At 42.2% G+C, this 23,995-nt stretch overlaps 1 protein-coding gene across 1 annotated transcript; it reads right to left on the reverse strand.

The window, feature by feature from the left end:
• Positions 1–668: 668 nt before the first annotated feature.
• abcb7 (ATP-binding cassette, sub-family B (MDR/TAP), member 7) lies at positions 669–23,935 on the reverse strand (the record flags this gene model as incomplete). The annotated part of the gene is made up of 16 exons (XM_079167057.1): positions 669–2,117; positions 3,570–3,677; positions 4,406–4,509; positions 6,707–6,878; positions 7,270–7,399; positions 7,574–7,737; positions 9,717–9,874; positions 10,394–10,568; positions 13,889–13,976; positions 14,162–14,250; positions 14,975–15,243; positions 17,040–17,172; positions 20,278–20,397; positions 22,382–22,459; positions 22,543–22,626; positions 23,786–23,935. 16 exons carry the CDS (start codon positions 23,933–23,935, stop codon positions 1,899–1,901), a joined length of 2,241 nt encoding a protein of 746 aa, XP_079023183.1. The 3' UTR covers positions 669–1,898.
• Positions 23,936–23,995: the final 60 nt, after the last annotated feature.

Genomic DNA, 23,995 nt, shown 5'->3' on the forward strand with positions numbered 1-23,995 from the left:
AGGCAATAGTTTGACATTTTCTTAAGTTTATTCACTTTCTGGCATAAAGGTAGAGGGACATATAGACTCCAGTGTCACGTCTGTACAGTAAATATGAAGCAGCTGGTTAGCTTAGCTTAGCATAAAGAGTAAACAGGGGGACACAGCTCGCCTGACTGTCCAAAATCAACAAAATACACCTAGCACCTTTGCACCTCACTAATAAACACTATCTTGTAACCGAGGTGTAAAAGCAAAGAAATGCTGTTTTAAGGAGTCTCCCCTAGTTGCTTGGTAACTGCTCAGTGCCAAGATATTGCCTAAAATATGTCATTTTTATATTTAGTTGTATTTACAGATTAAACAAACAAGATATAATGTATTGCTGGAGGTGGATTTTGTTGTCTTTGAACAGAGCCAGCAGGCTGTTTTATGCTAAGCTAAGCTAACCAGCTGGATGTAGTGGTATCAATCTCATTAAACTATTCCCTTAAAAACAAGGATAATTCTTCTTGCTTATTAATAATCTTCACACCAGTGTGGGAACTAATACACCACAGAAACAAAAGAGATAGTTTTCTCGGTATTAATGGTATAATAAATATATACTATTTCTACTCGTATCACTAAACTCAACACTAACCAGCATGGAGACCTTGTTCATTAGACAAAAGACATTTATTAGTCCATCTGCAGTGTAGTCACGGTCAACATAGTCCAGAACACTATGAAACAAGCTTCACATTGTGTGTATCGTACAAGACCAATAATTTATAGATAGAACATACCAAGGTTCCCAACAACATGTGAATATCACAGCCAACACAGCCCCTCAGAAAAATGAGGACATAATTGTACTGTCAGTTTGTAAAATATTAACATTGACGCTTCAGGAAGAAGTGTCTGTATTCTGATCATACGATCCAAAAAGCCGTCTTAGCACTGTTAAAATGTGTTGTAATAACTTTCCATTACAAGGGGCCCGTCCACCAAGGCTCAAAGATATGACAGTGAAATGTTCCCAGAGGAGACTTTCAAGTTGTTGCTTCTTAATGTGGCTTCTATTGTAGTGAAAACCATTCGTGATTTATTAGTTACTTTTTTGCCATTCTCAGGGTGTTATATTTACATGAATGTGACTGTGACACATGGCTAATGCACAAGGGAGCTAGTTTGCTTGTTCACTAGTCCAAACATCCATGTAACGTGGGGAGTCGAATTAAGAAGACTGGATTATCTGCCATATTTGATATTTTTAGAGCATGCATTAAAAACGTGGATGCAGTATCTGCTGAAAGAACCAAACCAACACATACTGCAAAACAATCTGTAATTCAGTATATCTAATCGCAGAATAAAATGCAGTATATGCACATTCCCAATATTAAAAAAAAGCAAACTATAGGTTGAGTGTGTTTTGAAAATAATGTTAAAAAAATAAATCAATACAAATTTTGTAATATCAAGGCATATGTAAGTCATTCCGTGTACTCTCATCTGTTCCCAGTGCAGTGGAAGATGTCAATAAACCTGATGTCAAAAATGAGGAGGAGTGGGGCAGCCATGTTGACTAACAGATGTCTTACACACACGTATGTGATATACAAGGTCTCTTATGCTTGGCTTCAGCTGAGACAACTGGCATAGAAGCTCCATCTCTGGACACCAGCCAGTGCTAAACACACTTGCTCCCTGTTCTGCTCCTCCTCCTTCACGTTGGCGAGCAGTGGCCTTTATTCATGTGAGGAGGAGGGAGGAGGAGGGCTAGTCACATGGGTGGGGGCTTGGCTTGGGTGGGTGGGTGGGTGGTGGTGGGGATGTACCCCATTACTCCGCTCCCTCCCAAATGCTGCACAGAGCCGGGATTCCAGTGTGGGCCATCTGTGAGGGATGTAGCGACATGGAGGTGGCCGCTCCTCTCAACAGGAGCAGTTCCCACATCCCTTAACACTGTTGACGATCTCGTCCTGTAATTTCTTCCTCTCCTCCTCCTTCTGGGACAGACGCTCAGCTGGAGGCTCGGGCGAGCTCTTGTTGCTGTTGAGGATTTTACTGTTCTGGGTGTTCCACAGGTCTGCGTACAAGCTGCCAGGGGTGCTGAGGAGGGCCTGGTGGTTTCCTCGCTCTGACACTTTACCCTGGCAAAGAAGAAAAGAAAAGAGAGACATGAAACCTAAACTCGCAGTGCACATGAAGTTAAAATGAAGAGACCATGAAGACAGAGTCCTATAGTTAGCATCTCGTCATGACCAAACAACAGTGACCACACTCTCTGCGGAGAGTCAGCTCCCCCCTAGAATCCCTGCCGCCTCCCCAACAACTGTTGCAAAAAAAAAAAAAAAACTGACTCGCAGACACACACACACACACACACACACACACACACACACACACACACACACACACACACACACACACACACACACACACACACACACACACACACACACACACACACACACACACACACACACACACGCAACACACACACACACACACCCCTCCCACACAGTCAAACACAAACGAAGGCACTCCCCCCTTCCCCCACCTCCCGTGAGCATGCAGGGGTGTTGGCATCATCTTTAGTGCACCCGAGATGAGCACGTGACTGCTTCCGCTCGTTATTTTAATGAGCACCCCAGGCAGTCCTCTGCTGGTGACACCACCAGCAAACGGCATGGCGACATCACACGCAAACATGCCTCCTCGCCACGACCCTCTGATCCCTGCCATCTGACTCTGGAAACATGGAACGACGCAGTTCAAAGAAAACCTCTTCTCATTTTATCCGATCCGACTCCAGTACTGGTGGAAAATGTCACTTCATCTGTGTTACATTTCACATTAACTCTTACTTTGCAGATTAAAAACTGACTGCACTCTCGTCTTTTTGTGCTTCACGGCGTCTCAAGCCCAGCCCGTAACGTACTGCAGCATTTCTCTCTTGCTCTTGGATATTTCTCTGATGCACAATAAAACAGTGACAATGCACCAAAAAGATTCACCGTCTGCACATTTCTTAAACACACTTTATGCCTCCATGACTTCAACACATCTGATCAAAAACTGTATAGATAACTCATTCCTCCATTACAAGACAGGCTTAGTCCTGGACGAGGCCTCATCAGTGTCTGGGAAGCTGGCCCATACATTATTAGTCACCGAGACAAACAAGACACGCCATCTGACCAAAACAGCCAGTCGAGTCCGACTGCTTTAATGAGCCCTTATGGAGAAAATAATACATTGACTTTTACCAACAGTGTCCTGTTGTTGTTGAAGTTAATGAGAAAAGCTAAACAAAGCATGTTTTCATCACGAACATCGTAGAAAGGTATCTCAAAATAAATGAGAGGCCGCTTGCCAAATTCTTGTCGCTGGCAGAGACAGTGCGCTGAAGGTCAGGCAGAGTGCAGGTCATCATCCTTCCCTTCAATGCTAATTGGACTGGCAATTAACACAGCGCATGTTTTTACTTGCAAACTCTAAGCCATCACATTATTTGCTTTTTATGAACCTGACATTACAAGTGGAAATGTTAATCAGGGAAGGTATTGGATCAAGTAATAAATAAGTGGATGAGTTGTTACCTCGCTGAGCACTATAATCTCGTCTGCGTCTACGATTGTGGAAAGCCTGTGGGCGATAAACACCGATGTCCTGTCCTTCACCATCTCCTTCATCGAAGTCATGATGTTCTGGAAGCACACAAAAGGCAATAGCTTGATCACTTTGTTAGGATTTAAAAGAGTATCCCCTATTCCAAAAGAAAATACTTCCTCAGGTTTGCAATAACGGAGAGTTAAAAAAAGAATAAGGAAAAAAGTGCATGAATGACACGATATATTTGAAATGTACTCCCAAACTTTGAAGTTTGTCAATATATAAGTTTGACAAGTCAACAGAATGTTGCTCAGCAACATCCACCTTCATATGCTTTTTCTTTCTTGGTTTACATATGCTAATTTTAAAACACCGTTGTGATGAAAAACAACAGAAAATCTCAATTAACAACCGCATCTACTGCCCCACTCTTTTTTCTGAAGTTCAGAGAGGGCATGCTGAACTTTCTCATTAAATGTAACATTTACAAAGACTGTGGGGTTTGAGCTGAGCTGGAGATTAAGTAGGCGAAAACAGTGGCAGGTGGCAGGGGAGAACATGGGGGTGGTGTGTGTGTGTGTGTGTGTGTGCGTGTGTGTGTATAGTGGGGGGATGTCACAGCAGGTATGTGACGCAGGACTGAGCTGAATTATTGTGCACTTACAGAGCGAGTGTTTGTTCTGCTAAATAATAATAAAAAAGGCACGGGGAGGTGTCAACCTGTACGTGCAGCAGACAACGGGCATTTGTGGGCATGTTAGGTATGCATCCCTGTGTCTGTCACAGTGTGCGTGTGTGTGTGTTCATACACCGTCAAGCCCACCTCTTCTGTGATGGAGTCGAGGGAGGACGTGGCTTCGTCATACAGGAGGACGGGTGGATTCTTCAGTATTGCACGGGCGATGGCGACACGTTGCTTCTCCCCTCCTGAAACAAAATAAAAGATGTCATAAATAAAAGCAAACCAGGATAAACCCAAAAGGATTGAAATGCGTTAAGATACAGCATGTTCATCCCTCTGGCTCTACTCATCGGACCTCAAACGGATGGTTGGCAAAACAGACTTTCATCTAACGGTGACGAAGATTTCTCCACCGTTTCTGATTTTGCCTTAATTACATATGAGCTATGCGTGGCCTCTTGAACCCAAGCAGAGTTCAGCAGACATAAATATTGCTGGCAGTGGAGAACAGCAGCGAAGAAAGTATGGAGCCTCACAGCCCCCCCCCCCAATGACAAAAACTCATTGGCAGCCGTCACGTACAGTGAAATTAATGAGAAGTTAGTCATGTCTTTATTTTGTCCGTTCCCTCACTCACTCAGTCACTCCACAAAAAGAAATCTGTGCTGCCAGTAATTGCATCTTGAATGTTGAGTGTAAGTGCTCACACACTATGTGTGTTAAATGCTGTGTGTTAACGTGGGCTAAATGAGTTGCAGAGTGATGCTAGGAGCCAAATACTACACAGTCGTGTGCTATCGCTGCAGATCAAATGAGGCAATGTGCCATTAAACACGTTCACACACTACACTGAAGAGGACAACAAAACAACAATGGTGCAGCTACTGATTACGTCTCACAATGAATAAGGTGAAATTTAATATTTCAATTAAGTTTAATCATCTTCTTCTTTTACAAGACAATAGCTCATAATCAGTCTTGAAAGTCATTTTGGACTTTAATATAATCTAGAGCTGTGCAAACTTAGATATTCCTCACAGCATTTTGGAGTCTCACAGTCACATTTATTTCTCAAAGCACGCAACTGCCATGTATATTCTTGGCAGCAGATGAAGGACAAAAGAGTGCTCCAGAAAGGAGGTTTAAAAGCTAAAACCCAGTTCTCTTGTCTCAAAGTCAATGTTTTTGTTCATGGACAGATGCCTGAAATAAGGCATGTGGTTAACACAAGCTAAAGAGATAATTAACGTTTTGTTTTACGACATCAAATACGTCAGTAAACACCACTCACCACTGAAGCTTTTACGCATCTTAAAAAAGGCTATCAAGTAGCTAAATGAGACTACAAAACGTCATCACGCCGACTAGTCCGCCTTCACATCCTCATTGTGTTCGTACTTGCGCGCATGCGACCGTGGTATAGTTTGTTTATAGCCTAATATGAAGCTTTTTACTGCGCGATTGGATTCATGCTTCAAAAATCATACAATTTTTTATAATTTGTCAGGATTAGCTGGTTGTAAAAAACTTGTAAGTATTACAAACTTTTGTTCGCCACAGAGCTTATTGTCTACAATATACTAATCAAATATCTAACAAAACATGTTGGATTCAATACTTAAAGATCAATAATGAGACAATATCGATAGAGGCTGCTTTCTTAAAATGGTGGCTGATCATATAATAAGTGATGCAGTTAGGAGACACCAGAACAATTAAATATTTAACCCATAGATTTGATAATACTATACCTCACATCACAATATCAATATTACATTAGAGCTGAAATTATCAGTTGATTAATCTGCAACAACTTTAATAAAAAAATTATTGCTTAAGTCAATCTTTAAACAAATGGCAGAACATTGTCTGTTCCTGCCTTGTCAAATGTGAGGATTTTCTGCTTTTCTCTTTTATGCGTCTCTGTAAATTCAACATGTTTTCATGAACAAAAACAGTCATTTTAAGAAGACAATTGACATAATAATCAATAATGAAAGTAACTGTGAGTCGCAGCCTTACACTGGAACAATATACTGAAGTAAAATGTTGCCTTGAGCATGACAGCTGTCCCGCATGCTCCAGTAGGTTCTTCCCTCAGGTCCTGAACCAATGACTTCCACCATCTATGACTCATAATTAGAATTCATCCACCTGCCATACGTTGCATATATTAGATGCACCAGTTATATTGTTTAATTCTATTTCTTTCAATTTGTTAGTTGCGCATGAAATCATTTCACTACAAGTTGTACTGTGTATGCTTGTGTTGGAGACAAATAAGCATGATGTGATGATGACGATGGGTTTTGAAATTATTTCTGGGTTTCAAACATTTTAACTTAGTGTACCATCCAGGGAAACACACAAAACACACAGCTCTTTCACTTGCTTCTGCAGGGGAGACCATATTTAAACAGTAGTCATAATGTTGCAGCAAACCTGACAGCTTCAGGCCCCGCTCCCCGACCTGGGTGTCATAGCCATGGGGCATCCTGAGGATAGCATCATGGATGCCTGCAAGACGCGCCACTTGGTACACGTCCTCTGGAGTAGCATTGATGTTCCCGTACTGCAGGTTGTAGAAGATGGTGTTGTGGAACAGAACGGCATCCTGACAACAACACAGTTAGAGAGAGAGAAAAAAAAAATGAGGCTTCAGAGAATATTATTATTGCAGCAGAAGACTGCAGATACAAAGACGAGGGTAGGAGGGAGGAAGAGAACGAACGCAAATGACAAAAATACTGTTCGTGTACCATCTGTTCAGATCAGCCTCTGAGCTCACTGCAGTAAACAGAATTCAGCTTATTTCTAATGCAGTTGTTAACTAGTAAAGTTGTTTTGTTGTATGCTGCCCCCTTGTTGTATATGATTATCAATAACAACTGAAATACATTACATTTACTATTGAGAAGTCGTGTTTAACAATCATTTCATTTGTGGGGAAGAAACTTCAATCAATGTGGCGTTGATGTTTATTTTATCGTGTGGGTGTCTCAAACCTGAGGTATGACCCCCAAAGACTTCCTCAGGCTGTCAAGGCCGACGTCTCGGATGTTCTGTCCCGCGATGTAGATGTTCCCCTGCTGGGGCTCATAGAAGCGGAACAACAGCCGCACAATGGTGCTCTTCCTGCAACCAGATGTGGAACCAATCGTCAGCATCATTCTGTCTGTGAGCTCCACTCCCCACAATCTACTGATGCTATCTGATGATAAGACTGTCTGCGCACACACACACACACACACACACATACACCTGGCTAAATGTGTGACAGTCAGTGTACTTCTATGAAAGGTGACCTACCCTGACCCGCTGCCACCAACTATGGCCACCTTCTTCCCAGCAGGCACTTCGAAGGACACTCCATTTAAGACTTTCTGGCCCTCCAGGTATTCAAAATAGACGTCCTCGAAGCGGATGCTGGCCTCCTGTGGTGTGACGGCTAATGGTGGGGCGAGATTCCTCTCCTAGAGAAAACCATCAGAGGGTTGAGACAGACGAAACGGAGCGAGAGGAGACGGATACAGAACAGCCACTGGCAGACGAGGCCCGACATGATGCAACGCTACTCCAACACCTTGTAAAAGGGGGATAATGCCGCAGCACAGAGCCATGGGCTGCTTAAAGCGGAGACATTCACAGCAAATTCCAGGGGTCGTTTCAACTGAATCTTCAGACGCTGCCCTTCATGGGAACTGAAGGATCAATAGGCGTGAAAAACTTTCGGTACATACTGAGCTGAGCCATAGTGCTGAGATGCAGCCAAGGTCAGCAGTGAATAAAGCACTTCCCTTGCCCTGAGACTAAAAGCTTGTTCTGTTCCATTCCTATGCTATCTGATAACAACATAATCACCCACAATCCACCTCAGTTAATACATAGTCCATTAGTGTAAACAAATGATCGTTCTACACACCCCCAACATGGGGAAAAAAGCCAAAATTATTATTATTTATTTTAATCTCGTGAAGCAGTTTCAAGTAAGGGGATGTTTTAAATTATTTTACATCTACATAATAGGCCAATGTGTGCCACAAAAACAAAGCATTCAGACAGTAATGGCCTGCTGGGCAGCGCCATTCCACAGGGAGTCACAATGGAGTGGAGTATTACCGATGAGTGAAAAATAACTGGACAGATTCATTTCTCCTACAATAATTACAGGCTGGAGACGGGAATGGCATTCATATTCTTAGGCAGCACATTTGCACTTAAATGTGATTTTCTGACGCATGATGGGCTGTCGTCGTGAGTAAAAGAAAATAATAATAATAATAATAATAATAATAAGATAATGCAATGAAATGTCCGACAAAAACAACTGATAGCTATGACAGAAACAGTTTTAGCTATTTTTAAAGAATAGAATCTAGTTTTAAACATGACTACATATTTCTGTGCGTTTTCTAGGGTGAATTCACAAATACAAACTATGTGGTGTCACAACCCCATCTAAAGGGCAAGAAATGAGATCAGCAGAAACTATTTTGATGATCATTTGTCCCTTTTCAAGAAATATTATGATTTTTTTTGTCATATATGATAGTATATTGAATATCTTTGGGTTTTGGACAGTTGGCTGTAGTCACTTTGGGGCTCTTGGAAATAAAAAATCTGCATTTTTTTCACCATTTTCTTATATTATATGGACAAAACCGTTAATTGATTAATCAAGAAAATAATTTGGTAGATCAATCAATACTGAAAATAATCCTCGGTTGCAATCCTAGTGGGGACGGTGAGCAGCACAGTACTTTAAAATGACCACAGGAGCTTCAACATAAACAGCTGAACACATGTAGAACAGTTTCACCCCTCCTGAGAGGGTGAATGAGCACCATCACTGATTGAACAACAACAACAACAACAACAACAACACTCTCATATTTCATCACAGTCACTTTCAGTCTGTGTGATTTTCATAAGATCGTATCCCTCCCGGAACACAAAAAAAAAAACTACACAAAGAAAACAAGATTGTGCTCTGTTATTTCAAAAAACCTCACTGAAATTAATGATAATAAATCACCCAAAAAATACCCAATAACAGTTCTTCCACAGCTTGTCATAACAACCCCGACCAGCGAGTGATGTCATGCTCTACAAGTGGTACAGGATGAGTAAGCTCGAGTCACAGCAAGCATGTAATTACTATGTTTAACTACGACCTATCATGTTTTAAGTGGAAAGGTTAGCTATGTCATACGGCCAAGAGTGACTCCGTCCCGTGTTAAAATCTTTTACCACCATTAAGCGCTGCTGTCGGAGAAAAAAAAGAAATCTCAGTTTAACTACGTTTTTCAGATTTAATAGGGAACTCAGTTTTCACGTTCTATTCTATACAAGTCCACTGATCTCTTGATAGAGGAAGAAAATATGTAAAAAAAACACATTTTGCAATTTACCGCTACAATGCGGAGAGGCGCATGTCAGGCCGACAAGTTACCTTGATCTTGGTGTCGACGTTGAGCAGGGTGAACAGAGTGTTCATGTCAATCAGGGCCTGCCTGGTCTCTCTGTACACCGTGCCGAGGAAGTTGAGCGGGAGGGAGAGCTGGAAGAGCAGGCCGTTCACCATCACCAGGTCTCCCACGGTCATCGTGCCTGCACGGCAGCAACAGGCAGAACTTACAGACATGAGCCAGCTCTATTGTATCATGTATGCATCTTTGGATACGAGATCTTAAAAAAAAACACACTCAGACCATTTTTTCTTTCAAGCGGTGAAGGCAGACAAAGCATGTTACATTCTGAATTTATCTCCACCCGCTGCGATTTCATTTTCTGCATCAAGGCTGTTTTATTTCCTATTCACGCCACTTTTTCATGCTTGCTGTGCTTTGTTCTCATTTGGTTTCTATTATCCAGTTCAGTCGGGAGTTTCACTCGTCATTTTCTGTCCATTTGATTTTGTTTTGAGGCGTTTTTTCTTTTTTTTAAGCTTTCTTATTTCCAAACGCACATTTCTTTCTATTGTGCTGTGGACATAGATCATGGGCATGAAGAGGTAAAATTCAGCTCAGGTGATATATTTTGAGCCTTTAGGATGCTAGAATTTCTTTTCATGCTTTTCCACCTCTCTCTCTCTCACACTCACACACACACACACACACACACACTCACCTGCCGCAATGCCCTTGCTGGCCAGCACCATGATGCCAGTGAGGCCGACACTGAAGATGACACTCTGGCCAAAGTTGAGCATGGCGAGTGTGGTTGTGGTTTTTAGAGAGGCTGACTCGTAGACCTTCAGGTATCCATCATACTTTGCAGCTTCGTACTTCTCATTGTTGAAGTACTGCAGCCGAGACGGGAAACATGCAGAGAGGGAGGAGCAAAGTGAGCGCAGGGCACGGAGATGGCGAAAAGGTTTCACATAAGGAAAGTTGAGAGAGAAAGCGGGAGACACACAAAATATGGCTAAGGTTAAAGTTTAAGGAAGCATGGAGAGCAGTGTGAGGCAGATAGACACTTTAGCGCAGCCTGCCTCAAGGCTGCATTTGTTCTCTGTGACCGCTCTGGGCCTCAGCTGGCTTCCAAAGCACTTTTTCCACGTCTCAGCATCGTCATCTCCACCCCACTGATCTTAAAGGATGTGGAGGGCCATAGAACAAGTTAAAATATTAGGCGATTATAATTGTAAGGAAAGCCTAAACATCCCTTGCAAGCTGAACAAGAATCGCTTCGGAGCATCCTTCATTGGCTCTACGGCTTACACAGACACCTACCAACAGAGCACTGATAGCGCTCAAGTGTTACGCCACACAAGCAGCACTCATTTTGATCAAGACACGGCGCGATCATTTAGAGAGATAAACCCTCGTGAATCAGCAACAAATGCATCTCTAAAACTCAGCACATTAAACTACGCCGCGATCATAACAACAACCCTCCTCAACTCTGCTGCCAATTACCTAATATTGCTGTTTGTTTAGTTTGCACTATTGTTCCTCTGCTCTGGTTAAGTGGGCGATTTGCTTCTCTAGCTAACGGCAGTGGTGCTGTGCTGCAACTGACTTGCCACTGATTTGCATTTAGGGAAATGCAGGAAATCAGAGAGCGCGAGAGAGAGAGAGAGAGAGAGAGAGAGAGAGAGAGAAGAAAGTAGCACATGGAGGACAAACAGAAGCAGTGCAAGGCACCGCGTTCAGGTTCTCATCTAGCCCTTTGTGAAAGTGGAACGGATTTCTGAGTGGGCGGAGATCTAATTACATATGCACACTCACAGCTCAGAGTGATGCTAAATCCGGCCGCATTGGCACAGATGACACAAAATAACACAGAACAAAACGTTAAGAAAAACAGGACGCAAAAATAATACAGCAAAGAAAATAACATGGGTACAAATATATATATAGAACAGCTGCACAAAGCAGCCGAAACCGGATGGTGATTATGTTTGTATGTGTCCTGTGTACAATGAGGTTACCTAGAAAGAGGCTTAAAACAGCAAAGGATGAAGACTCTGGATAACCGTGCCGCTGAGAGGATGTTTACATCCGCATCACATCGCATGTGTCTGTGAGAGCACATTCACCCACAAACTACCCTGGCTCGCAGCAGTCATGTCAAAATACAGCCTTCAGTGGCAGACACTTCCAGTCCCAAACTGTCACCGAGAAACTATTTTGGTCATTGACTAAACCAGCAGAATAGTCCTCAATGTCCAGTGATGAATGTCTCATTGTGTGTAGCAACTAGACCTGCGACAATAATTATGTTATCGACTTATTGTACGAAATATGGACAGAATTTTAGCTGACCTCGATAGTGCCTGTTGTGTTTCAGATAAATGCAAAGAAATTGTGCATTTTTGTTAACGGAGAATCCATTTTATTTATTGTTTTGGTTGTGTTGTTTCATTTATCTACGTTTTATTTTATCTTAATATTTCTTCACATTCCAATGTCTGAGAGTCTATTTCTCTTTGAAATAGTTTACTTGCATTATTATGTTATTACGTTATCATTATATCAGTGGCATTAAATGGTCTAAAATTACATTAATATCCTTTATCGCAATTATTTCTTGAACAATATTTCTTCCAATAATAGTAGTTATCTCGAAACAACAGGAGTGATATTTACGAAGAAAAGAGTGAACAATATAGGTCAACATATAAAGCTCAATAGATTACTTGATTAGCTGAAGGTACCATTCTGATTATCGATAGTCAATAATATTTTTTCAATTTAAAATACCTTCTGAATCCTGAGGATTTGCTACATTTCTGTCTTTTGTGAGAGTACAGCAGCACATCTGTTGGTCGAACACATTTCAAGACGTTATCTTGCGCTTTCGTAAATTGTGATGCTAACTAACCGAGAAAATAATTAAATAATCATTAGCTGCAGCACTAGGTCAATATGTGCAACATTGCTATCATGATATTCATCACTGCATTGTCTCAACGTTAATAAGTGTTCATTTAGTAAAACTTACCAAACTGTTCATCCATTAGAATAAACTAAAACAAAACAGGTCTCATCTCTTTAGGGCATGAGAACTTTGACAATTTCATCACAATACAGTTATATAAGGACAATAATCAACACTGAATTGTTGGCTCGCCCTCATTGTTTCTGATCAATACTTGTTCTAGGGGCAACAATGCGACTGTGTGGCTCCAGTTCACACATCGTGTAAATCAGCAGAGGAGGCAGAGCTCAGCCATTTTGAATTAGTATTTTGACTGATAACGCAATTACAAAATGATTTGCAATATTAGAGAGAAAGATATTTTTTACATCATTGTTCTCATTTTCACTGAAACATATCAAAAAGATTATGGTGTCCTTTTTGTGGGGTTCTGTACCAAACAAAGACGTTTTCTTAAGTCTGTAGAATAGGATGTGCAGGCCAGGACACCTCTGCAGCACCGCAATCTCTCATTTTAAAAATGGTATTTTGATGCATATTTTGCATTAACAAATATTGCACCTCCAGCAATTTTTAAATTGCATATTGTGATTTCGATGGAAATTTGATTAATTGTGCAGCTCTAAAAAGTTTGCAATCCTTTTACTAGCTCTGAAGTTTATCTTCGACCAGACAGGCATAAGTTAAATATCCAGACAATATGGAAGTAGAATATTTAAAGTCAATATTATTGTTGATTGACTCTGACAAGAACAATATTACAGCACACGAACATTTGATTCCACGACCGCACTCTGCGGGCTCATGTTGGCTGCTCTACAATAACGAGAGAGAATATGATAACCTTCATGTAAACCCAGAGTAGAAATTAGATGTGACTTTTAATCCTTTTAGTCATAAATTTGACTCAGAATGGTAAACTTCTGTAATCTTGTACTTGTTATAATAAGGAGTTTGTGTGTCATAGTGGTGAGAGTCTGAGACACAGAGTTAGAGAGAGCTATTCTTTGATTAAAAGGCAAATTCTGACAGTGGCAATCATGCAAGTGAAGCACTATTATTAAAGACGAGTAAATATTAGTTCACGTCAATGTGTCTTGCTTAAGTGAATAGAAGAAAAAGACTAGAAAGGAGGAGATAAGAAGGGAAGAACGGAAAGGTGGGGGGTGGGGATGAGGAGCTGAAAGAAGAGTGTATGGTAGGTGTGTATGTGTGTGTGTGTGTGTGTGTGTGTCTCACCTTAACAGTCTCGTAGTTAAGGAGGGAGTCAATAGCTGCGTTGCCGGCTTCATTGTCTGCTTTGTTCATTTCTATCCGGAAACGAGTCCTGTGTGCAGAGACATATGCGCAATGACGTAAGCACTTTCTCAGGTACACATTTCAGCCGACGAGTGAACATTGTTACTGTCAGCACAGAGAGCTGCAGAACTACTTACTGAATCATTTTCATGTAATAACAAACATTGAACTAGAGTCAGACAGAGGACGAGCACACTACATCCTCGACGTTACCTCCACTGAGTGAAGAGAATGGTGTAGAGGGTGTACGCTGATAAGGTACCCAAGGACACTGCTGCAAACTGTCCACCACACTTGTAATACTGCAGAAGAAGAAGAAAAAAAAAAAGCACAGACAAAGCAAATCATCTTTTACATGCTGTGGCTGAACAGCTTTGTGATAAAAAGAAAAAGTCACGCGCCCACGTCAGACCACCGGACTCCGACGTTGGCGCGTCACAAGGCATTTTGCGAACATACTGTTTTTGACCATTCCACTATGAAATTGAGTGTTACAAATGGAGGGGAATCTAGGAGAACTAATCGTGCTAATGCTTTAGCTATTTGGGCAATGGAGTCTGCCCTCATTACAGGCAAGCTGACATTATGGTCCAGAGTGGAATAATAGCACGAAGCAATAGAAAAGCCGTTCTTTCAGCGGTGGCCAAGGAGGGGGGGGGTGGGGCATCTGTTCAGGGCCTACTCCACAGGAGGACATTAAGCTGCTACAAAGCTTTAGGATTCGTCATTGACGCTAATGGGCTCTGTATAGCCACCAAAAGTTCATGGGGATTCATATTCCATTGAGAAAGTAAATGAGACAATATCCCCGAAATAAATTTCCAGACAATCTGCTGTGAAGAGTGTCAAGGTGATGCAAGGTCCTGTGCTAACATTAAAAGTGAACTGAAACAGTACCAGCAACAAGAAATAAAAGCCAGAAAACTGTAAGCAACGTTTCTGATAGCATCCTACAATAATGGCGATGGCCTCTGATCACCGTCATTAGTGTCTGTGCTGCGTGGATATGTCAACCATGGGACTCACCAAAATGGCACTGACGAGGCCCATCTCGAAGACCGTGGGTCCGAGATTGAAGACGAGTGCACTGAGGACAAACGAGATGCCTCGCGTGCCGCGGTCGATGGCCTTGGACAGCGCTCCCGTCTGGCGGCTGAGATGGAAACCCAGATCCAGATTGTGCAGGTGGAGGAAGACGTTCTTCGCGATGCGTCGGATGGAGCTCTGGGCCACCTTGCCAAACACAGTGTTCCTCAGCTCGTTGAAGAAGGCTGCACAAGCCCGTGACGCGCCATCTGGGATAGCGGAGGAGACGGAGAGTTTAGCACACCTGCTGTGAAAACCTGGGGAGGTTCAAACGGCTATCAAGTGAGAAAATATCCTCGTCCTAAAAACTGAGGGCTGTTATGTAGCTCTACAGCGATATCAGGCAGCAAAACAAGAATGCAACCCCCACCTTTCCTGTCTTGTTAGGTGTAATGCAGTATTGAGACAGTTGAGGCTAGAGACTTGTCAACTGCTCTAAAGTGAAGGCTTGTATAAGGTGGCCGGGGCAGGTTTTTTTCCACATCATCTCTGGTCTGCAAAGTACTGCAGGGCTACAACAGCAGCCTCCCCAAGCCTCTGTAATTACCGAGCAGGATGCTGTCTGAAGCCTCACTACCATGGCAGGCCAGCACACTGCAGACTGAGAGGGGGGGGGGGGGGGTGTTATGCGACTGTACACAAGTGTGTTCAGTGTGTGTGAGCAGAATAATAGAAGAGGGGGACAGAAAGATGTGACCATGAGTTGAGTCGATGAACAGATGATGATGATGAGGGGGGATGCACGCAACATAGCATCTCTTTACGTTTTCTTTTTAATTTATGCATTTTTTTTTTTTTAGGTGTTCTTAAGGAAGCTAGTTCCATTAGAGTTCAATAAAACCGCCAATCTAATTCCAAGGAAGTCAATTATTTGATACCTGACACTTCTCATAAACCGTTATACAAGCAGATGGCATGACTGTCACAAATGAATAGTCTGTGTTTGAATGGCACGTGGCCTTCCTGTGGCGATTTCACCGACTTGTGTGAATACCCGATTTGTCTCGACCAAAGTCAGGGTAATAATCGCTCTGTATGCCGGTTTTCATGGGGCTGTAATGTGGCGTTAAATAGGAATGCTCATCTAACGAACATGTCCACATCTGACAAGGTAGGATGAGCACTGTGCAACCTTTTCAGCCAAATTACACTCGTCACCGCAGGCTTCAAGTACTGGGCCTCGAGTGTCGCGAAGAGGGAACAAAAAAACCCACAATTCCCTTCTTTAAGAGCATCTCCTTCATTCTTCCTCGGCATCTTAATTCGTCCTGTCTGGAGTCCTGTTCATGTGCTCCAATTATTCAACAGGCAGCATTACTGTGCGAGACCTAAGTGGACTCATTAAAATAAGTGGCTTCAGGGCTAAGTGTACATTGCATCCAAGCGGATCTCACTCAAGGCCGGAGTGACATTCAGTCGGTATCAGGTTCGCAATATTTATTTATTTAATTTGGCACCTCATCAGCAGCTCAGAGAAAGAAAAAAAAATATGCTAGGCAGGAATGAACTTCACATTCGCGCTACATTTCACCCATTTGACCCTTCTTGTATTCACAAGGGGCCGCTTGGACAAAGAGAGAGAGCGAGAGAGAGAGAGAGAGAGCGAGAGAGAGAGTAAAAAGACTTCTCTCAAGAGATGAAATGAAAGCAACATCCTTGGCCTTTGCATAACACAAAAAAAAAAAATATCCATCCACTTTTAAAAAGGACATTGGCAATTTCTGGCCTACTGCTTAATAAGAAACCAGCTCTGTGCCTCGGGAGCACACACACAGAGGCATCGTCCTGCAAAGTCGTCAGCGCTCACGAGACGACGATGGCGGCGAGGATCGACCGAGGTGACCTCAAGACGCAGAACGGAGCACATGATGTAAATAATGAGGGAGAGGCGGGCACCACCGATATGAATGTGTTGGGGGGGGGGGGGGTCAGCCGGTAGATAACAGGCGGTCCCACGGTCTCCTCTGATGAGTGCCTGCCGCTGCAACACAAGTCTGGGACTCACAGCCAATCAGCATGGCCGTTGCCATGGTAGCCACAGTGCTTGGCGCGTCATTCAGGTGCAGCATGTGTCCCGACAGCTGGTTCAGCTCGTCCACCGCATACTTAAACATGAAGGGCACCGTCACATTGGTCATCTGGGAAAAGGCAGAGGGGGAGGGAGAAAACATTCAGAGAGGAGGAGAATACACTGGCTTCATACATTAGACAGACTCGTGCTCAGTATAGTCTGTAGGACCTGTGTGCACGTGCACCCCGTGTGCTTAGAAAGATACATTTCCACTATCATTAGGCAGTAAATCAAACATTGCCCGTTCAGGCGCATTCATGGATATATATATATATATAAATATAAATGTGAGCGCATGTGTGTATGCTGTGTAAGAGTGTATTCTTCTTGGCTGGTTGTGCTAGTGCTGCTGAGGTAGCTGCTGCTTCCCGCTAATGGAATAGAAATGGCTGTTAGGGCTAATTAAGAGCACAGGGACAGCTGTGTGACTCAGGCAAGGCTGTCCGCTACACATTAGGACACTCGGAGAACACAGCAGATTACTTTCATATGAAACCCATTTCATTTGAACCTCTCAACCTCTCACACGGGGGGAGGGCGCTTCTTTTTTTTTTAACTTTCCTTTTTGCTCCTTTACTCCTGTCAAATTCTGCATTTAATTGTATAAAAAAAATAAACCCATCAGCCCTGCTAATGTGAAAGGACACCTAATAATGCACTTTCAAAGCTCCGTCCCCGGGGTTCTCGCTTTATACACTTGGGTATTATACTCAGACAATAGAAGTCCTCTGACCCCCACAAGCAAAAACAATATCTTTGCTACCAAGACAACAGAATATGGCACACGTACACACTACGGCCTATTATCACAGGGCCAAAACATGCCCTCAATTTTACCACTAATTCGTGATAACGTTGGATGTGCTCTTTTAATCCATTAACGGCCGATTAGAGATCAAATCAACACCGTGTCGATCTGTACCTGCCGATGTCATCTCATAATGGAGATACTGTGTCAAGTAGTGGAGAAGAGGCTTTAGACTATATCTAGAATTAGAGGGCTTCATTTGAGGCCAAGGAAAACAAGAGCTCATATCTAATCAGTTATTTGAAATAAAAACGTCACTGACGTTGTGTAGTGTGAAGGTGTGATGCACTGTAACCACATCATTATTCAGTTGATTTAAAGATTTTCTCCACACTGCTGGAGCTCTCGGTTCAAACAGACAAAACTCCAGCCAAGCAGGAAAATGGGAGGAGGAGATTGTATTGCATGCGTGTGTGTGTGTGTGTGTGTGTGTGTGTGTGTGTGTGTGTGTGTGTGTGTGTGTGTGTGTGTGTGTGTTCACTCCTCCTCAGCACACTCACTCAAACATGCTGAGAGGCAGCAGTACATGCTTATTTAGGAGCTGTGAATGTGTGATTGTTTTCCAGGGTGTAAATTACAGACCATCAACATACAAAGAGGAAACACACTGATTGATGCTTGCAATTAATTATTTTAACAGTGCACTGTTTTTAGTTTCACCTCATGTTGCTTGAGGAACTGGTGGTCAGCGGAGAGTCGTTAGCAAGGAATATATTTCTGATTGCAAATATTTTAACGCATTCGAGCCATGCTTTGATGCGTTTTGGCAAGCTGGAAACTCCGGCTATTCTTTTGTGATGCTCCTGAAGCAATCGGATATTTATATTTAGGCCTTTCATGAGCAGTAATCACAAATCCAAACCTAGCTGAATAAATTGCCAGTTGACATTTATTCACATGAGATATATTTCCTATAGTCATTTGGGAAGGTGAGTGTTTGAAATGTCATGCTTAGAAACAAGACAAAAGGTGTTGAAAATAGAGGTAAACTTCTATGCAAATGCTGGAAGACCAGATGCCTGATTGATGTCCTGGTGTGAATGTACCATCCACTATTCCTTATATTAATAATAAACAGAGGATGAAATATTCAAAAATATGTGGTATGTAGTCTTAAAACGGTGTAACCGCATAACAGTAACGCATTAACCTTTTGTATTTTCACAAATGTTACTGCTATGTAACCCACCACACGACCGGGCTTGTCAAATCAAGCCTCTCTTCCACCAGCGGTGATGTGCCACTAACAGACATGCTGTTTGCATAAGCTAGCCTAGCACTGCAGCACCCTGCTGTGAAACAGGTTGAACTACACCACGGTGATTCTGCCGTCTTCTCTTCAAACACGAGTTAGCGTTTCGGAAATGATTTATGCCGACTCAAACTCAGCTGAACACTGGCACTCTTTCTGGATTCCTCCTCACTCGTTGTAGAAAAAGCACAAAGTTAAAAGATTGATTTGTGACACTTGATAATCCTGAGGGTTTAATTGACGTCAGCACTGACCTTGAATTGTCACTCACTGCTTCACTGGAAGCGCCCATCTCTGGATTTCTTTATCTTTTTTTTTTTACCGGAGAAAAAACGAATAATCACTACTTCAAATTTCCAATCGTCTATAACGCACCACTTCTACACTTTCTTGCAGAACAGGGACAGATTAAAACGAACAGCTGTGTGCAAAAAGGAGTCTAAAACTGTGGCAGCAGGTGATGAGAAGTCTGGAGAGCGTGACGAGTATTCAAGTTACCACAAAGCTACATGACCTACATGGCATCAACTTAGCCAACGGCAGCGCTGTCCACAATAATTTCACACAGCGGAGACCAAATCTATATTTTGTTTTACTTGTAACGCTGTCACAAGCATCAGCACATCAGCAGCGGCATGCACACAGTCAGGTGTGAGCAATATTTGTTACTGATTCTTTAAGGACAACAGCAACAGTTTTGGAGGGTTATTATTTTTTTGTTAATCACTTTAGATCATGTTATGAGATACAGAATATTCTCAGTTGCACGATCACATTGTATGATGTACTTCTAAAAATAAAAAAATTAAAAAAAAGAGACGAGAATGGAAGCACAACTTTAGAAACAGTGACCTTTTAAACGAGTATATCTTCAGCTTTAACAAGTTGTATCGGAGAGAAAACAGATCCTAACGTGTTCAGGAAGAGGAAAGCCGAAGTAAGACTAAGTGTCACTCCTCCTCAAAGTTAAGGAGCTGGACTTTACACTATGTTCAGTTGTAGGGTAAGCATTAATAACACTGCTTATCGCCGATCCAACAGATCAAATATAGCGGTATATCCGCAAAATAGGAATGAAACTTTAATACCCACGACATTGTCTGTAAACGTACCTTGGCTCCAGCAAGCAGGCCCAGAGAGATGGCAACACGGGCCCGCAGGTCTGGTCTGTCCTTTGGCCACACGTAAGACAGCATCGCAGACAGGATCTGGGCTGAATTCACTTCGTTCAGCTGTGGAGAAGAAAACAAAAGCAAAGCCTCTTCTTAGACCCCAATACCCGGTCTGTCCCGTAAGATACAGGTCAAATGATTAAAGCAACGATAACTATTCTATACTACAATGTTAACGTTCAACCAACCTAATGTTTGCCCATATTGGCAACTAACTTCCATTTTGATTTTAACGTGACAATCACAACTTCAAGAAGGCTCTCTGGGCAGACACATGGAACATCAAATGTCAACGGGAGCCTCTTGGGGGACCTGGGAGCAACAACAACAGCGTCGTCTCCAGGTGGACCTGGGGGTCCAGTCTGACACTACAAGTCCCAGGAGACACCTGGGCTGTCATCCCAGCTGAGTTTGAGAGGCCACTGGTGCCAACGTGGCTGTTTACACACGCTCCACCGCACACCTGCCACGGGGACTCTCCGTGGGCCAAAGAATATGCAGTAATTCCTCTAATCCACTCAATATGGTGGCACCGTGTTACAGCGCTGCTGTGTGGCAGAGCCGCCAAACAAATTACAGGGAAATTGTGCCCAACACCTGCTTTTAATCAAATACAATGAAGCAGTACGTGACTCTGCAAAGAGAGGATTAACAATAACAGTTGAATGCACGACTGAGGTCCATGCACTACATGTGGACACCAGTTCATGTATAATTAAAGACGGTATGCCGAACTTCAGTGTGGCTTTTTGCTAAATATACAAATAGCACCATTTTGACTCAGATTACAGAATTTCCCTTTCATAGTGAAGAGAAAAACAGAGGACAGAAGTATGTTTATATACTAAATATTTATAGTGTGGAAAATAAAAAAGATGGATTCATGTTTGTTTCCAAGTTTTCTTATTATTTTGATAATAAATAAATAATTGATATCTATGTATTTATTTGTTACATATTCTGTTAAAAAGTTAGGATAGTTATGTTAATGTTGCCTTACACATAAAAGAATGATCTCTTTGACACAGCTTATTAATAAACACTGGTATCAGATCGGTAGTCTGCATCCCTAACAATAACAATAACAACAATAAGAATAAAGTGTTGGTACAATCCATGTCTCTTGGCCATACACTGATCACGTAAGGACACAGAGATTACCACCATAGTGATTATATAATAAGTAATATAATCGATTAGTTAAGGTTTTTTTTTCTTGTCTTGAGTTATTCGATGAATCAATACTGAAATAAAGAATTCTGCAGCCTGAGTGCACTGCATTATTTTCAATTCACATATAAACATGAAGTTAGACAGACAGGGAACTTGTTGACGGGACAGTTTTGGAGATTGTCATCCTGCCTCATCAGGACCCACGAGGGTAAAGTCCTGTGTGTAGAATAGATGTGTAGGTGGCTGAACTTTAACGCTGCTGATGTTTAATCCTTAAGTTCTTTGGTGTCACAAAGAAATAAGTGACTATTAGAAGTATTATTAGACTTCAAATCGGCCGCATGTTATGAATAATGACTAACTGGCAGACGGAACGAAAATGAGGTCTTGTACAGTCACGATTTGGGGCTTATTACTGTGAGATTTCTGTCACATACATTTTAATGGACTTCATGAACTGACAAAGGACACGGAGTCGGATCCAAGCACAGCAGTTTTCACAGCTTTTGACCCATTAATCAGGGAGAAGACCCGCGCTGACATACATTGGTGTTACCATGGTTAACAAATGATGCATACACGGTCTCGTAACAATCATAAGATCGCTTCCTGAATAGATTTCAAGATCAGCAGATGGATATATTTGCAGTTTAGCTTTTGAAATCATGCTAAAGTCACATAGATGCCATCATACAATCCTGTGGTTGGTTTGCTTTTCAAGCGATCTCGGTTCAGCTGTTTAGTCCCCACCAGGGTTCGATTGACAGCTTTCACACCAGCCCAAACTAACCACACTAACCGGGTTAAAGGACCTGAGTTCATGTTAACCAAACCAAACCGGTTAGCTGTGAAAAGAAGGTTCTGTACTCACCACATTTTTGGGATCTGCATTTAGCTTTCCTCCTGCACTTCCATGCCAACATGTCCGTTTGTCTGTAATCTGCAAATGCTGCGGAAACATCATGCGTTGTTATTCTCCTTTTGACTTTCATAACACACATGATTCACGGTCATTTTCTCAAACATACTTACTTTTACTGCCTCCAAAATGTGCCGACTGTTTTGGCTCCTGTTTGTGCTCCATGTCGCTGTTCGTAGGTGTGGAGGTGAACTCAGCTGAAACATATGAGGAAAATAAGAGACTCATTAGACTGATGTTTCGAATTTCTGCTGACTCATTTTTGTGGATGTTTTAATATTCAGACACTCTGAAACACAATCATGAATAACGGAACTAATGAAACACAAAAAAAGGGTATAATAAACTGCAAATACATTTCATTCCAATAAAAACAAGCACTTTAAAGTGACCAAAGGCAGGGTTTAAAGATTACTAATTTTAACAAACACAAAATCAATTGAAGCAATACGAGTTCAGAACTAGTGACATGATGCTCAGAAACAGTTTCACTTACATCACCTTCTGTGAGCCTGTGAAACTCAATTCAAACAGTGTTTAAGATGAAAACTACCAACGTGCCTACAGAGGCTAAGTGCTAGTGGGTGGTTTAAGATCGCACACTGAGCCTACGTTCACACAAAGACATCTTTATTGCTGAGTTGGCAAATATTAGATACTTGTATCTCCATGAGGACATTGCGCAATCCAACCTCTGATCTATGCCGACCTAGCACATTATGTGATCAAATACTACAAACAACATATTTGAGAAAAGCGTCAATTTAGTGACAGTAAGTTTACATATTTACTAACTTGTGCCAATATCATACAAATAATGTCTCATATTGATTGTAAATGTGTGATTTGTTTATACACTGAGCTCAAATGACTCAAAAACTACAGCCTTCAAAATGACTTGTTGTTTAACAGTGACGTCGACAAACAATCAATAACAGACGGTTGACACGTGATGAATAAACTGACACAATAGCACGTGACCGGTGCCACTGACTGCTTGGTAAATAGTGACAGAGGGACTTTTTGCCGTTATGTGTTCACTTAGCAAACGGTCAGAACTAAGGGGCGAAGTACAGAGATTACTGTAACGTTAACCATTCACCACGGTGTTCAATAACGCTACTAGTTAACATTAGTTAAGTTAGCTAGGTAGCTAGCGTTAGCTGTCGGTCAACGTCAATATAGCAGTTGGTTGCCTGACATTATATTGACATGACATTCACCGCTCTTGCAAACGAACTGACCAAAATCATCTAATGTAACTTCTCTTAAAGTTAGTTAGAGACACTTCCCATTCGTGCCCTTGCGTGGTCGACTGATCAACCACACTGTGCCCTCTCCGACCCCTTTACTCACCAGATATGTACTTTGGCGTTTGTGCTCGGTCCCATTTTCAATGCGACTTCTATTCCAGCTGTGATATGAGCTCGTCTGTCGAAGGAGAAGCGCTAGTTTTCGTCTTTGGAAGTGAATGCCGCATTTCAGCGGCACCAACATCGGCGCCATGTTGTCGAAGGAGGAAGGCGGGTAAGTACGCCGGTTACGTCATGTCCGGTCTTCGCCAAC

The sequence above is a fragment of the Pholis gunnellus genome (genome assembly GCF_910591455.1).
Source record: "Pholis gunnellus genome assembly, chromosome: 10".
Classification (NCBI taxonomy): domain Eukaryota; kingdom Metazoa; phylum Chordata; class Actinopteri; order Perciformes; family Pholidae; genus Pholis; species Pholis gunnellus.